The sequence below is a fragment of the Mytilus trossulus genome, chromosome 11, assembly GCF_036588685.1.
Source record: "Mytilus trossulus isolate FHL-02 chromosome 11, PNRI_Mtr1.1.1.hap1, whole genome shotgun sequence".
Taxonomy (NCBI): Eukaryota; Metazoa; Mollusca; class Bivalvia; order Mytilida; family Mytilidae; genus Mytilus; species Mytilus trossulus.
The window spans coordinates 19,081,700-19,099,780 of record NC_086383.1 but is presented as its reverse complement, the minus strand read 5'-3'; the positions used below and the strand labels follow the sequence as shown (position 1 = coordinate 19,099,780).

The 18,081-nt window shown below is 32.4% G+C and overlaps 1 protein-coding gene across 1 annotated transcript; it reads right to left on the bottom strand.

Annotated features, from left to right (window-relative positions):
- Positions 1-1,780: 1,780 nt before the first annotated feature.
- Positions 1,781-17,018, bottom strand: LOC134689583 (C-type mannose receptor 2-like). Its single transcript, XM_063549551.1, has 6 exons — positions 16,922-17,018; positions 14,041-14,245; positions 11,696-11,795; positions 6,906-6,999; positions 5,685-5,889; positions 1,781-1,893 (listed from the first exon to the last, which is right to left on the bottom strand). Exons 1-6 carry the CDS (start codon positions 16,998-17,000, stop codon positions 1,884-1,886), a joined length of 693 nt encoding a protein of 230 aa, XP_063405621.1. The 5' UTR covers positions 17,001-17,018; the 3' UTR covers positions 1,781-1,883.
- Positions 17,019-18,081: the final 1,063 nt, after the last annotated feature.

The following is an 18,081-nucleotide window of genomic DNA, read 5'->3' as shown; positions in this document are numbered from 1 at the left end:
ACCAATTAGTCGTGTAATAATTAGCAGTCTCGTGCCTACCGAGCAATATTCGATTACTCATTGGCATTCTTAATTATATACCTACTGTAATGATAAACCAATTATAATTATGAATAATACGATAATATTTCGAATCAATTTATTTTTGCCAGGTGTAAACGTATATTGCTTCAGCAACATCAGACCTGTATGATGAGTTACCATTGCAGGTACTGTTAAGGCATAAATTATCAAGGCAGTGGCATATTTACTGTTTAAATATTTACATGACAATGATAAAAGATAGGAATTACTGACGACATGGATGAATTAAAACTAAGTGGTTTAATTATTTGTATGTTTTGCCTCATAATGAACATTGGATCAATTATAGTTTTAACAAGTTTAGAAAAATAAAGAACGTTTCAGAAACTTGTGTTATGCCAAAGTGTCACCAACGTTAAACTTGTTTCAGAAGTACCTTTTCTGGGTTTAGTACAAGAAATATTTAACAGACAGAACAAAGTTGCATGTTTATGTTTGTTACGCAACACTTAAGTTTTGCAACATTTCAATGTTCGACGTACAAATGTTTTCTGATCTGTTAGGAACGGCTAATGGCAACATTTACCGAAACAAAAACAATCTTGTTATTCTTGATGTCAAATAAGGGGATGGCCTTGCGCATTGTTGTCATTCAAATTAGAATAATTTGCCACCTTTCTTAAACTGCTTTGATCTGATGAAAGCAATGTACAGTCGCAGAAACAGCAAAACAAGTTTTATTTATGTTTTGGATAATCCGATTTTCTTATAATAATGGATAAGAAGTAAGCCTTTTTGTCTACATCAATTATTTAAGAATATATATTACTGAAATTTTCGTTTAATTGTCCACCAATCCACATAACGAAAAATGGGCATTATTTTGTTGTTCTATTTTGTAGACATTAACTTAGCGAGTTCTCGAATATCACTCACTAAAGTCAACGAGTACTCGACTAGTTATTCTTCCTCGAGTTGACATCTTTATTTTGTTCTTGTGTTCTTTTTTTTATTTATCAAATGATGATCGTTCTTTTTTTTTTTTATCATTGCTGGAGAATACATGCACAAGGATATACCACTGTCTCCGTAGGGGGTAAAACAAGGCATATACGGTTTGGAAAATACCAGGTTGAATGGTGCAAAAGTGGTATATTCTTGTGCATATATACTCTAGCGATGGCAAAATTAGAACAATAATCATTTGAGACATTAACTTAATAGAAAAATAATTATAGAAATACATTGAATAATTAACACAATGACCCTAATGATTTGTCAAGCACTGCGATGATCTTCTTTTTTTTTACTAGATTGAGATATAGAATAGGGAACAGGTTCTGAGTAGGAGAATACACTTAATACCGACTTAAAGAAATAAAATTACAGTATTGGTGTTCATGACCAGATCAACAATTATTGCTTGACCAGATCAACAATTATTGCTTGACCAGATCAACAATTATTGCTTCATGTTGACGAAATGATTGTGCGAAACACCACGTATATCATTAGAAATGTTAAACTAGGGCATCCTAAGATAAGAAGAATACGACAGAAATTTGAATATTTATAACATAAATAACATAATGATGAAGTGAAAATTCAAAATTGTATCATTTACTATATTTCAAAGATATGAACATCAAATCAATATCAAAACATGGAAATAGTTTGAAGTATAGAAACAATAATTATTCAAAAAAGTAAAACATTAGTACCGATCTCCAAGCTATATTCAAAAAGGGGAAGACCACAAAAATTAACAAAGTCAATCGAATATGGTTTTTTTTTCATTGATTGATTAAATGCCTGTCTTCATCATTTATCACCATCATCATATCTTCTTAAACTGTTTGCTATTTTAATCTGAAAAACAAGTTTTGAGAAATGACTAATTATTGATTGAATGATTTATGGATTACACACAACAACTTTTATTTTCGTCCAATGAAATGCACACAATTTTAGGATACTCTCTTTTGACATCGTGTTTCTTTCGCTTTGTTTTTGTTTTTTCAATATTTACTATTCCTTAAGATATAAAAAGATGAATTGTATTTAATTTACAAGATTTATGTTTTAGAATTTTTTCATGAGGAAAACATCAAAAACAACTCCAGATTTTATTTATTACATTATTTGCTCATATACCTTTCTGTAAAATGATGATCACTCAGCAGTTAGATCGGAAAGTTTTACTCTGATATTTTGATTGATACATTGCAAATCGGCCATTTCAGAATACAAAGCATAATGGGTAATTTCATTGTTCTTCATCAAAATGAAAATAACGTCACGTCATTGGTTACATTTCCATTTTTTAAGACATTTTTAATTTGGCCTTTTGAACTTTTTTTTTATTCGAGCGTCACTGATGAGTCTTTTGTAGACGAAACGCGCTTGGGGCGTATATACAAAATTTGGTCCTGGTATCTATGATGAGTTTATTTTAACCAATCAGGACGTTTTGGTGTACACTTTTTAAAACATTACCCATGATGCACTAGATTCTGAAACGGCGATTGGATCGTTATTTTTTCTCAAAATCTCAAAATAATCTTACTTCACTCACAAACAAATGAAATACGGAGATGTATTATGTTTGCCTTTTACAGCTGTTCTGACGACCGGAATATATTTAGTGTTTCTTTCATAAAAATATTGAGGCACCCGATTTTATTACACATTTTTGCTTTCGTTTCATTTCAAACTTTGAGATATTTAAAAAAAAAAGACATCCCATACATATCACTGAATAGTTCTAGAAAAAAGTAAAATCACAAAAATACTGAACTCAGAGGAAAATCAATTCGGAAAGTCCATAATCACATGGCAAAATCAAATAACAAAACGCATCAAAAACGAATAGACAAGAACTGTCATAGTCCTGACTTGGTACAGGCATTTTCAAATGTAGAAAATGGTGGATTGAACCTGGTTCTATAGCGCTAACCCTCTGTCTTTGATAACAGTCTCATATAGTACTCATATTAACAACAAAGGAAGAGCAAAGATGAATAACCCCTAATAGAATTATGTCATAAATTTCAGTCCAGATTTTACCTTATGTAAAAACTCGTTGCAATTCAGTCAAAAGTCTCCAGTTAAAATGGTTAAATTAGCAACTTATCAATGTAAAAACAGCCATCAAGAATCTCGGTATAAAAACGAATATGTGTACATAAAAGGCTTATACAACTGTTTTGACACAATAGCGTTTCTCAACAAGCGTAACACGTTGGGTGTCATCAGTTAAGTAGGAGCTGCTGACTCTTCAAGGTCGCCTGAGTTCACTCTAGTTTATGGTAGTGTCTTAATCTGTCTTCTTGTTCCTGTGTCATGTCTTATGGACTATTGTTTGTCATTTTGTTTTAAATATCAGCTCCCATTTTTTTCACTGTATATAACACCAGATCAATATATGTCAATCGACCTACTATTAATTAAATTACTCTTTTGTCATCATTGTTTTTGATAGATTAATAAAACACACAAAACAAAATATATGAAATCACATATCAAAAGTTTTTTCTTCGATTGATTACATCTTTTTGAAACTAACTAGATTATTTTCAGACCACTGTACTATATATTCAGATCGAGCCATGAAAAAAATTATTTCCGACAATATAAACAAGTCAACTTTAACTTGAAAATTTTGAACATCTTAATATAACTTCTTGAAATAAGAACATGAACTTGTATTTGGCAAAACTTTTGGGAATTTTTTTATCCTCAATGCTCATCAACTTCATACTTTATTTTGCCTGTATTTAAAAAAAAATCATTTTAGCGTCACTGATGAGTCTTTTGTAGACGAAACGCTCGTCTGGCGTTAATATAAAATTTCAATCCTGGTATCTATGATGAGTTCATTTGAAGATCTTCTCGTACTGTTTGAATCAGTTATAATATTCGTCTTAATATTAATGCATTATGTACTGCTATATAGATATAAAGACTTGTGGTTGCACATTTCGTCGATGTGTTGTACTATTATTTTTGCATTTTACAAGCAAGTGCTTTTCTCAGATTGTTTAAACGTCTTTTGCACTAAATACGTCGAATGCTTTATAATTATTTATATAGTCTGGAATAACATGATGTACTTGTTCCGGACCATATGAGTATTTGGACCATACGCGTATGGTCATGACCATATGGGTATATACTCATATGGTCCGACCATACGCGTATGGTCGGACCATACGCGTATGGTCGGGGTAATTAACATGTACATAAATGCTTACCTCTTTATATAAACGTTTTAGTTGTTACGTCATTAAAAAGACACTATCAAAGGTCATTTTTTCATTAAAAATTAGTAATAACAAGAATAACAAAATAAAATAAGCAGTTTCACACAGTAAATTTCATCACTAGTCAAAATTATAGTAAACACATTTTTTTTTCATTACCGATATGTTATTACGAGTGAATGGGAAAATGTTTTAATGAACTGTTTTACTATAACCTGACGTCAAAGTCAACAGGATGGAGAGTCTAATAAATTGCTTACTTTTGAAACCTAATTTAACTAGCATTAGCAGTGCAATATTTATATTTTTTTATACTTATACGTGTTTTGTTTTAAAAAAAATGAATGACGTCACGGGCAAGGACACTAGTTTATTATTTATAGCTGTTGTCTAGTGATATGATGTACTTTGAACAGTCATTTTACGATATTAGAGATCTAGAGGGTTTTCACCGTAGACACATCGGAATGACCCGGGACCAAGAAAAGCTATACCATGTTGACGTTAGTGTCACCCTACGCATAATAATGCGAGAAAACTAGCTTTGCCACCAATATTTAATGTTATTTCAATTGTAAATAATACAATTGCATGTAGCAATCATTGTTATTTTATACAGTTTTCTCACGCATACTTTGGAAAAATATACCTATATGGTCCAAATACTAATATGGTCCGGCCCGTTTATAACCAAACGAGTATATACTAATATGGTCCGACCATACGCGTACGGTCGGACCATACGCGTATGGTCGGACCATATGAGTATACGCATATGGTCATGACCATACGCGTATGGTCCAAATACTCATATGGTCCGGAACATACTCATTAAAGTAGTTGCTACTGGCTTTAAACTAACATGTAGTAAATTATAGTTTTCTCGGATCGTCACTTTGTGTCTTTTGACTTTATTCTAGTTGTATTGGTGCTTTTTGTCAATCTGGTGGTTCAAGACATTTTCAAGAGATATTTACATTGATTTAATTGATACACCACTGTCGCAGGCTAGGTCAGGGTTGTTCGTTTATCAGCATGTTTGACCCCGGAAAAATCCATTCGTGCCTGTTCCAATTCAGGAGGCTATGATTCAGTGGTTGTCGTTGATTACTGTATGTCATATTTGTTTTTCCTATATTGTTTTGTAATAAATCAAGCAGCTTTTTTTTCGTTTGAAATGTCATGCAGGAGCATTCATAGCATACATCACGTTATGGATTCTGCTCATTGTTGAAGGCCAAACGACAACCTAAAATTGCTGAAATCGGCGTGATTTTGACTCTGTTTGATGGATGTTTTTAGTGGAAATCATTCTACCTCATTTTTTTTTACCGATCTACGGTTACAACTAGTAACAAATTTCATTTTGAATCAAGATGATAAATTGTTTGAACTTACCCTTGTTTACAGATGAAAGGATTACTGTTTGAACATGTAATGTCAAACCAATTGAAACGGAAAGTTTTACTAATATATATACAATTTTCATTTGTGCCGCCGTTTGGAAGGAATACCAGCCAATCAGCTACGGACAAAGTTTCATTATGATCTCCCCATACGAATATTCCCTCGTTCAGTCTGTCATTGGCTCCTAGCCAAAAATCTGAAAATGGATTTTATACCTATCTTGTTTATGTATTGAAACGTATGAAAAATAACATTACAGATTTTGACATAATCAACGTATTAATTGGTATATAATATAAAGGTAACAGTAGTATACCGCTGTTCAAAACTCATTAGGTTATTTGCGTGTATACCAATTATTTTGGATTTATGATAAATGGTACTTTCCTGGATATTCGATTTCGTGGTTTTGCCAGAGTTTGCATGCAAGCGTATACAAAGTTTGTATTTTGAAAAACATTCAAATTCGAGGGTTACCTATTCCTATGAAAACCACGAAAATTGGTATCCCACGAACAAAAATTATGAATCATCAGTAATAGAACATGCCATACGTTTTTGGAGTTGATGCGTCTCCTGTGAACTCGAGACTTCTATTATTCTTTAAGGTGGTGCATAACACTACAGGAAGAGTACTCCGTAAACATCAGTTGAACGTTTAAATTACGCTCTATCGGTAGGTTAATGTTAGGCTTCTCAGTGATCAAAAGTAAGTGTTTGTCAAAATGCTATATATCCAATGAAATAAGTTACTATTAAAAAAAAGTTGGTCACAAGAAATACAGATAAAGAGTTCTTAGAATAACGCACTTATATTGACTTGAAATGGCATTATGTTCGGGGATGACAAAGTGTGTGCGTTGTCCGTTTTGGACCGCTTTCAATTAATTTACACAACATAGTGCAAGTAAAAGTAAAACAGCCATTTATTTACCAATCTTAAAGTCATGCATTGCTATATCTTTGATTTAAGGGGGGTTTTAAACTGAAAATGTGCTGAAAGCCTCGGTAAGAATTCTAAGATTTTTTATATTTTGCAGGCTTTGTTTCACCATAAAAAAGAAATCAAAGAAATAAAACGACAGCAAATATTTGGTGTCACCTCTTGGGTACCACCTTGGTTACTTTTTTTTAATTTTTTGTAGAGTTGCTTTAATGTTGTAGTATACCCACATACCAGCCAATAATTGATCTGTAATAGAAAATTCTTACGTGAATTCCTGTCTTTCGCTTGTTCCTTAATATAAAGCATTTCCTCCATTGAGTTAATAGCTACAAGGTCTGCTCCATTGTTATGGCATTCAATCTATAATTATAGGACGATTAATTGAATCCTACTTGCTTGACTTCCGTTGACAAATATCCCAATATAGAAACCTGATTCTCTGTCTCAATTAAGTCTAACAAATTTCTTATTAAATTTAGCTTATAAACAAAGAGTTCCAATAAGTGAAGTTGAATTCACCCTTTCGAAATTTTTACCAAATTCAAAACGTTAGGGAATATCTAAAAATGACGACAGAGTGTTGTTTATTCTTTAGTTTTCTAGGTTGTGTCATGTGTACTATTGTTTTTCTGTTTGTCTTTTTCATTTTTAGCCATGGCGTTGTCAGTTTGTTTTAGATTTACGAGTTTGACTGTCCCTTTGGTATCTGTCGTCCCTCTTTTATATGTTCTAATTGTCGTAAATGAAGGCAACAGTAGTATACCGCTGTCATAAACTGAGACAAACGTATCAAATAGAAGTGAACTACGACACAACAGATACACCACACCGAAAAGTACCAGACACAGAAACGAACTATAACGCAACAATGGCCATTTTCCTGACTTGATGCAAGGCATTTTAATGAAAAAATAATTGGTTGAACCTGGTTTTGCGGCATGCCAAATATCCCGCTTTAATGACAGTGTTAATTCTAACATCAAAATGACAACATTACACGACAGGGATAAAATAAATAAAAAAAACAAACGAATAATAGCCATCCAAAGGTGACCGGTAAAAAATATTTTTTTACACCAGTCGCGCGCTACGTCTACACAAAACTATGCTCGGATGTAAAAAGTTTGAAAGTCATAACAACTACCAAGTTGAAGGTCACCGAGGACCAAAAGTTCCAAAAAGCTGTTAGGCCAGGATTATCTGCTTGGGGTAAAAACATCATAACTATCAAGAATAATACATAAATTGGAAACAGTAAATTTTATAAAATGACTATATAATAGATAAACATGAGTAAACTGAAGTGGTGACTAGCTATAGAATAAAAAACGAATGCATTACAAAATCACAGCCCTGTAAGCCATAGTCAATGCAACGCCCAAAGTGACGTCACATATAAATTTCTAAAACGTGTTCCAAAAATTAGGAGAATTTGGATGAAATTCAAGATTAGATTTGTATGACTCATCTAAGTTATATTATTGAAGTAGTAATGAGATAATTAATTGTATTATTTAGCTCTTGTGTGGTTGTTTTTTCTGATCAAACTGTAAACCAAATATATGGTGTAAATTTCGTTGATCCAAAACATGCAAAATTAAATCTACCAAATGAAATGTATGGGTGGTTATTCTTCAATACAACACAAAAATACAACAGAAAAAATAAGTTTTACAACTACAAACGTTAAAACATTATAAAAAAATCCGATGACAACAACAAACACAACATCAAAACCCAACAAATTAATTTGGGATGAATAAGTACCGTGTCACGTTTTAAAGCAATTCGAATTTACACTCAGCAAAACAGTCACAATCGGGAATAAGTCACGTTCGGCAAATGAATAGATTAGACGACGTAATTACAAACCACAATCTAACACGTGAAAGAAATGTCCATAGTTAGTTTGGACAAAGATACATCGTATGGACCAACCAATTCGTGATGGTGTTCGAAAAACTTACGTAGTGTCATTTTTTTTTTATCTGTCCTCCTCATAATATTGTTGGAGTAGTTTCGGCGTTAGGAGCACACTCCTGTATATAAAGTCCGTATAGTGTGAATATGCACGAGAATAACGTATTAATTGATATATGTGAACACCATACGAAGGGGTAGAGGGTATGTTACTGCTGAGAAATGGGAGATTGATAATTGGGAAGTTGAAATCGTGCCGTTTATCATAATAATAATAATATTAATAATAATTCTTTATTTAAAGAGGGTTACACGGTTAGCTATAAAGCTAATCTTCCCTGAGGCCCTCGTGAAATACAATGAAATACAACAAACAATTACAAAATATCAAACAGACACACATACATGAATAATGAAATTAAAAATTGTCATGAAGTATACAATTTCCAAAACAGGAAAAATTACAAATTCATATATGACATATATGTACATTATAAAAAACATCAACAATAAAAAGTTTGAGTAAGTGTGTGTAAATTATTATGCATATAAAAAACACACAGCTTCTTAATGTTCCAACAAGTAATTTTTTAAATCTTTTTTGTATGACCTTGTACTTGATGTTGATTTTTTCAGGGATATTGGTAAATTATTCCATAAAATAGATCCTGAATATATAAAAGATTTTTTATAAAGCTCTGTTTTGGCTTTTGGAACTTGTAATTTTTTGCAAGAGGCATTTCTCCATCAATAATGGTTTATTTCTGGCATTTGTTTAAGTTTTTCAGTGAGATATACAGGGGCTTTATTTTTAAAGCATTTCTGCATCAAAACTGATTTGTGGTATGAGATTATGTTCTCTACTGTCATCCATCCAAGCTGTTTAAACAGTGGAGCTGATGATGAAAGTGGATCAGCATCTAAAATAATTCTTGCAGATCTTTTCTGCAATTTTATTATTCTGACTAGCTTATTTTTAGCACAACCACTCCAAAGAATACAACAATAATCTATCAGTGGGAGAATATAAAATAATTTTCTTATATCAATATTTAGAAATTTCTTGATTTTAGAGAGTAAAAAAAGTTTAGCTGAAATTGATGAACATAAGTAATTAATATGGCCTGTCCAGGACAGACTAGAGTCAATTCTAACACCTAAAAGTTTTTCAATTGATGATTTTTGAAGAATATTATTCTCAATAGTTAGAACTGGTTCTGCTTGATTTAAACGCAACCTTTGTCTTATACCTACAACCATACATTTCGTCTTATCCGAATTTATGAACATGCTATTTTCATGACACCATTTTTCAACACATTGGAGATCATCTTGTACTATTAATTGCATATCAGCAATAGTCTTTCCTGATGTATGCATAGTTGTGTCATCAGCACACAAGCCTGTATGACAGTTTTTGATGTGAAGTAGAAGATCATTTAGGATCAAAACAAACAAAATGGGACCAAGTATTGAGCCCTGTGGAACACCAAAATTAAAAAAAAAAATATGAGAAAACTGATTATTTATATGGACTTGCTGTATTCTTTCAACTATATGTGATTTAAAAAATTCAACAGTATTTTCATGGTGTCAATGTATATTTGTTCCACCTAACAGAAGTTTGTCATGATCAACACCATCTAAAGCTTTCTTATATTCCAAGAGGACTGCAAAATTGATATTTGCAATATTCATTTCATGTAGCTATTTATCAATAATATTAACATTAATGAGGGTAGTTTGACATGAATGGTTGGGTCTAAAACCAGACTGAGAAGGGTGTAAAATATCAAACTTTGTCAAATATTTATACAGATGTTTAGATACATGTCTCTATTAATTTTGATAATGTTGGCAAAACAGATATTGGTCTTTAATTGCTAGCTACATTTTTTGCACCAGATTTGAAAATTGGAGCAACTTTGGCATTTTTTAAAACAGATGGATAAATACCAGTAACAACCATTCGATTAAAAATGTATATTAAGGAAGATGCTATGGAAGAAGCACTCAGTTTTAAAACCTTTGGACCTATATTGTCAGAACCACAAGCTGTCTTAACATCTATTTTAGTTATTTCAGCAAATAGTTCTGAAACTTTTACTGGAGGAATGATGATTTATTATGCCTTTTTTCAAAAATTTCTTTGTACATAGTTTGTCAGAGTATTAAAATTAGAGTTGCGTGGTGCCCTGCTATGCCTTAATTTTTCAACACATGAGGTGAAATAGTTATTGAACGTATTAGCAATTTCTTTATGATCGGTTGATTTATGGTCTCCACTTGTATTAAGTTCATATGGTTTTGATGGATCATATATCACATAGATTTTCGTGTGGAGTCGTCCATCTCTGTCAATATTTAGGAAAAGATCAAGGTATAAAGCAGTCCTTCTAGCATCAATAGTAACCTTAATTTTAAGTTCGCTGGAATATATGAGATGCAAGTATTGGCTGAAATATGGGTTATTTAGTGATAGGACATCATCAATATATCGGAAATTGAAATTAAAGATTTTCGCAAGGTACTTTTTTTCTTTATCTGTTATCTTTTAGAAGGATTAAAATGAATTCTTATTCATACGAGTACAAAAACAAATCGGCTAGTAGGGGTGCACAATTAGTACCCATTGGAATACCTATTATCTGTTGAAATATGAACCCTCCAAACTCAACAAATATATTGTCGATTGCATCATCGTAACAGCAATCCTGTCAAAGATTATCCGCGGATGGATGTTTGTACATACAATGATGTCAGTATGTAAAAAAGAAGATGTGGTATGATTGCCAATGAGACAACTGTCCACAAAATGACAAAGACATTAACAACTATAGGTCACTGTACGTCCTTCAACAATGAGTAAAGGCCATACCGAATAGTCAGATTTGTCGTTATATTGTTGATTCGTGCACTATTGAAGAATTTTATGTAGACGAAACGCATGTGTATCGTAACAAATTATAATTTTGTTGAGTTTATTCGTGCATGGGACTGGACGCCTACCTCATAGATATATCAGGTCTCTCTCAGTTTGTTTTGTAACTTAAATTTGTGTTCTTAATCCGTTATACTTATTTTAACACATATTGCCTTAATTTGAAATGCTGTTGCCTTAAATATCTTATATCACCTGTGCACTTTCCCAATTCTTACTATCTGTACTGAATAAATAGCAGGAGCTTGAAGTCATATTTTCAGGGATCACCCATCCAAGTGGACAATCTGAAAGACTAAAAGTGACAAGGAATCACCAACCAATCAACATTATCTTCCTTCTTCACAGTCTGTATTCATAAACTATACTACTTGCATGTAATTGAAATAAAAATTACAATTACACTTCATTTTAAGTAACTTACATTTAGCGTTTAAAAGGATTTTAAACTATGAAAATAGAAAAGAATCAATATCTTCAGACATTGAGTATTTTTTTATTTTTTTTATGAAATCTCTTGATATAACCATCGGTTGCATAAACCTGCGATTGACCAACATTGTTTTTAAATGGAACAGTCTTGAAATCATAACAATTGAAGGTTTCATAAAACACAAAGTATTTCACTTGTATCACATTGAATTCAGGTGGCCAAATAACTGCAAACTGCATTGGTGGTCTATATAAAGCGTGCTCACCTCAACAGGGGGAGGCTGTGGATTAAAATTCATTTGGCCATACCGAAACTTGTTTTTGTTCGTTTTATTTTTGTCTTCAAATGTATAAGTTTGAATTTTCTTTTAGTATCATATGCATCATTGTACACAAGCACGTTAAAATCCATACAGTAAGACGAACGCTGGTCAGGAACAAAATGTTCAGAAAGTTGTGCAGACGTCCGCATAGATTTTGATTGAATTCCTTAGTTAAGGCAACAAACAAAAGCATTCAAACTCTAACATACCTTTTTCAAAGAACAATTTATAATTATCTACTCAAATAAGACTAACAGCAAAATAAAATGTTCCCAAAATTCAAAAACTAGTACATATTTTAATACAACAAATACAGACTGTCTGATTTTAAACTGGCATGCAATGTGATGATGTTAAACCAGTTTTTTTATGCTCACTAATCTTCGAACACAAATTGTGAACGTAAAGCAAGTAATGCATAACCTGCTCGGTTAAGGAGGTAGACCTAGGTTAAGGGAAATAACTCTTAAAATCATCAGTACGTTTGTGTCAACCATTTTCATAAATATATTCTAAACTTCTAGGTTACATAGATAATTTCCAATCTGTTTCAGGTAAATGCTTACAATACACTGATGACACTTGACTTCTACAAACGCATAACTGATTAAAAGAGTTATCTCCCTGAACCAAGGTCTACCCCCTTAAACCAGTTTTTTTATGCTCACTAACCTGCCCTTCGAACAGAAATTGTAAACGTAAAGCAAGCAATGCATAACCTGCTCGGTTAAGCTGTCAACAGGACGAGTCGACGTCTAACAAATGGTAATATATTTTAGTTAGAAAGCACAGTCATAATATGCATGGTACAACAACAGTCTAGCTAAGAACAGCTTTTTATGTTTATGTATATGTTTGTTTAGGGGCCAGCTAAGGGATGCCTCCGGGTGCGGGAGTTTCTCGCTACATTGAAGACCTGTTGGTGACCTTCTGCTGTTGTTTTTTATTTGGTCGGGTTGTTGTCTCTTTGACACATTCCCCATTTCCATTCTCAATTTTATTTGCAATTATTGAACAATACCCTCAGATTTCTTGACCATCTTTGGTCATCCTTTTTGCCCTTTTAAGGTTAAAAGCTCTGCGAATTTTTAATGAGTTTTGGATTTTCAAATATTTTGGCCTCGATCATCGCTAATGAGTCATTTAGTGTCAAAATGTCCATCTGATGCAACACATTGTTTCGTTATTGTTATTCAAGAAAACTAAAAATAGTCTCATGATGAAATTTAATAGACCACGTTTGTGTTATTTCCTTCACCGGCAAAAGTCGTCAAATTTATAGCCTTTATGACGTCATTTCTCAGATAGAGGGGACCGCCTGTATCCCAGCACTATTTAAGTTCATCAAGCGTCTTTGTGGTCTCCATTATACAGGATGAACTAGAAATAATTTGTTTTCCGGTATTTGATAACATTTCCCTATAATGACAGAAATGCTTATTTAAAATTATAAGAATTGAATTTGCCAAATAATTCGTGCAATATAGCCTTATTTTTTCAACCAATCACTCAACATAGGAACGGAAGAGACAACGCCTCTAAACGCACGAATGATGTTCCCTAAAACCAAAGTTTTTTTTACAGAAATGCAAAGAACTCATAAGTTGTCTATTCAACAACGCCATCATTGGGGATTTTAATTTAGTACTTACGATCACAAGGACGCTTGATTAAATCTAAAAGAGAAGGGATTACAAAAAACAAAAAAAAATACATTATGGTTTAAAATATTAATCAAAACTCATAAAAAAATGTATCTTGAGAAATGTATAAAATGATACTTACGCGTGTTCACATATGTAGGGTAAACTTGTAGAACATCTTAAATCACCCCAATAAAAATTATATGTTTTAGTAATGTAAACACAATTTTCCTCAGTACCACCATTCGGTTCCAAATAACGCCAGTTATGTATGATCACTGGATCAGAACTATCTCCCCAGACAAATGTTCCCTCCAGTACTCTGTCATTGGCTCCTAACCAGAAATCTAAAACATTTCAGATGGTTTTAATTGATTGTTGAATTTGAAATGCTGACGGAATTGATGTTATGAAGTGTGTTGCATTAGTATAGTTGGAGTTGGTAATATAGATTTCATAGCCAGTGTTTATTTTATTAAAAATAGGGAAGATTAAAATATTGCTTTTCTGCATAGACTTATATATGTTGTTTAAAAAACTGTATATTGACCTTTATAGTAATTGATTTACTGGTATCAACTTTTTTTATGATTAAATAAGTGTCCATATTGAACAGATTGAAAACAGTTTGATATTAGATAAATACAACATCACATGCAGTTTTGTGTGTTGAAACATGTATTTACAACTATTTAGAAGATATTTTTATTTTACTCTGGTAAACTAATCAATGAGTAATGGATTTCTCCTGGAAGAAATTAAAAAGTCCCAGTGAATAACTACACAGATTTACAACTTTTTAGAAGATATATTTATTTTACTCAGGTAAACAAATCAATGAGTGATGGATTTCTCCTGAAAGAAATTTAAAGGTCCCAGTGAATAACTACACAGAACACAATAACCATTGTATTTAAAAAATGGGACAAAAGAACTGACAAAAGTTTCAATAGGTTGACCAATAGGAGATCACACTGAGGAAAAGTTTCAATATGTTGACCAATAGGAGATCACTCTGAGAAAAGTTTCAATAGGTTGACAAATAGGAGATCAATCTGAGGAAAAGTTTCAATATGTTGACCAATAGGAGATCACTCTGAGGAAAAGTTTCAATATGTTGACCAATTGGTGATCTCTCTGAGGAAAAGTTTCATTTTGGTTCGCAATAACAGTTTTTCAATGAACAAGTGTATAGCTACACAGAACACAATAACCATTGTATTTAAAAAATGGGACAAAAGAACTGACAAAAGTTTCAATAGGTTGACCAATAGGAGATCACTCTGAGGAAAAGTTTCAATATGTTGACCAATAGTAGATCACTCTGAGGAAAAGTTTCAATATGTTGACCTATAGGAGATCACTCTGAGGAAAAGTTTCAATATGTGGACCAATAGGAGATCACTCTGAGGAATAGTTTGAATAAGTTGACCAATAGGAGATCACTTTGAGGAAAAGTTTCAATATGTTGACCGATAGGAGGTCACTCTGAGGAAAAGTTTCAATAGGTTGACCAATAATGGATCACTCTGAGGAAAAGTTTCAATATGTTGACCTATAAGAGATCACTCTGAGGAAAAGTTTCAATATGTTGACCAATAGTAGATCACTCTGAGGAAAAGTTTCAATATGTTGACCTATAAGAGATCACTCTGAGAAAAAGTTTCAATATGTTGACCAATAGGAGATCACTCTGAGAAAAAGTTTCGATATGTTGACCAATAGGAGATCACTCTGAGGAAAAGTTTCAATATGTTGACCTATAGGAGATCACTCTGAGGAAAAGTTTCAATAGGTTGACCAATAGGAGATCACTCTGAGGAAAAGTTTCAATAGGTTGACCAATAGGAGATCACTCTGAGAAAAACTTTCAATAGGTTGACCAATAATTGATCACTCTGAGGAAAAGTTTCAATAGGTTGACCAATAGGAGATCACTCTGAGGAAAAGTTTCAATATGTTGACCTATAGGAGATCACTCTGAGGAAAAGTTTCAATATGTTGACAAATAGGAGATCACTCTGAGGAAAAGTTTCAATAGGTTGACCAATAGGAGATCACGCTGAGGAAAAGTTTCAATATGTTGACCTTTAGGAGATCACTCTGAGGAAAAGTTTCAATATGTTGACCTATAGGAGATCACTCTGAGGAAAAGTTTCAATAGGTTGACCAATTGGTGATCTCTCTGAGGAAAAGTTTCATTTGGTTCGCAATAACAGTTTTTCAATGAACAAGTGTATAGAATGGGGCCAATTTACAGTATAGGTGAAATCTATGAAATTTCAGAAGCAATATCAAAGTGAACATATAATGTCGAACACAGTTTAGGCTTTTATCATAATCATTATTATTTTAGAAAATATTAATTGTTCACATCTTCCTATTTTTAATCGAGCTTACTTAATTAATGGTATTAAAATATAAATACCGTCCGCAAGGTTTACTATAGCAAATATATACTAAGGATATAACACCACTACTACTAAATTGATTGTTATTTCCATAACATCTATTGAACCTTTTAACAAGCCACCTATGAATCCGCTAAAGAGTTGTTCAAGAGTCCTAGTACCTGCAGTCTTTGTCGCACTCTCAATAATCTACGCTTCGAATCATGCATTTCTATTGAGACCGGAGGTTATTATGTATCTTGTATAACCATAGACAAAGAAACTGCGAAGTTGGGAAAGTTCAGATAAAGTGTTACTATTCGTTCAAATAAAAAGTAAAGAAACAAAAGAAAACATAATTCACAAGCATTTAAGATAACATGGGTCTGGATTGGGTTTACTATATAGTTTCTAATGGAGAGTAATTGCAGAATAAAGAGCTAAAAAAATAAGAGTACAGAAAAATAGACAAACACATTTAGAATGGGGAATAATCATGATAATGGTGTGCTGAAATATAAATGATAGAAAATAATGAGCAAAATAGATAAAGAATAGAGATAATTGGTATAATGAAGAAAAACAAAAAAAGGACCCTAAATCAAAACCCTCATAATATTGTAATGGTGTTACCTGAGTTCATGATCTTGGCCCTTTCTATGATATAGTTATTTTCATCTTCTGAATAAATAGTTACAAGCTCTGCTCCCATGTCTCGGCAAGCTGCCTGAAGAAGTCGTTAAATTAGAAAGCAAAAGAAATCTTTCATTCCGCAAAAATTTTCGATATAAAAAAGGTGAAATATGTTGCTCAAATTGGTGTTAATCATGTACTCGTGTGGAAATACATAATGCAGATACAAAGGATGAGCCTTGGTTTGTTAAAATCAAAATGTTTAACGAAGAAATGATTTTTTATAGCATTAATTTTTGGATTATCGCATTACCATCTTATATATGTTTGGGTTGCCCACCTAATTTTGTCATATTTTATAATATGGCAGCTGTTTTTCAATTGTTCCTTAGATAAATATCGTTTGAATTATTAAGTGGTTGTGGAGTTCACCTTTTTTTTTTATTAAGAGACTCCAAGAAGGCAAATGAATTCTAACCAGATGCTCCGCAGGGCGCAGCTTTATACGACCGCAAAGGTTGAACCCTGAACGGTTGGGGCAAGTATGGACACACCATTCAAGCTGGATTCAGCTCTAAATTTTGATTGTGATTAAATAGTTGACACAGCATAGGTTTCTGACACAGAATGAATGTGGTCTAATGAACTTAAAATTTTTGTTTTGCCTTTGAGCAATTCACTATGCTGTTGAATATTAATCCTCTCAAAAAAATGTTTGAAGAAATTTTCTTTTTATTTATGAAATTTCAAATGAGAAAAATTAACCCCCCAATTTTCTTTACACATCCCCCTATCCTTTATTCCAAATGTTTATTCAATTCAAATTTCTAATGGAGTTTGCGACAATGATTACTCATTTAAATACATCATAAAATATTAAAATGTAAAAAAGTGCTTGTTATCACTGAATGGTAAAGATTGTTTCAATTTATCAGTTGGTAGTAAAAGTGAATATACATTGTATATTGTATAAAACAATGATTATAGTTGATTCAACTACCTATTCTGGACAAAGAAAGATAACTCCAATTGAAATGTATGCTGTTGCACAATATTGTGCAATTAGATATTTCTTGCTATTGCACAATACTGTGCAATTGAAAATACTTGCTATCGCACAATACTGTGCAATTGAAGATTTCTTGCTAATGACCAATACT

Coding starts and splice junctions, on each gene's coding strand:
- LOC134689583 (XM_063549551.1), bottom strand. CDS start 17,000: ATGGGAGCAGAGCTTGTAACTATTTATTCAGAAGATGAAAATAACTAT. Junction 11,796..14,040: donor CCCTACATATGTGAACACGC/GTAAGTATCATT, acceptor TGTCACTTTTAG/TCTTTCAGATTGTCCACTTG. Junction 5,890..6,905: donor AGCGAAAGACAGGAATTCAC/GTAAGAATTTTC, acceptor ATCCATTTTCAG/ATTTTTGGCTAGGAGCCAAT.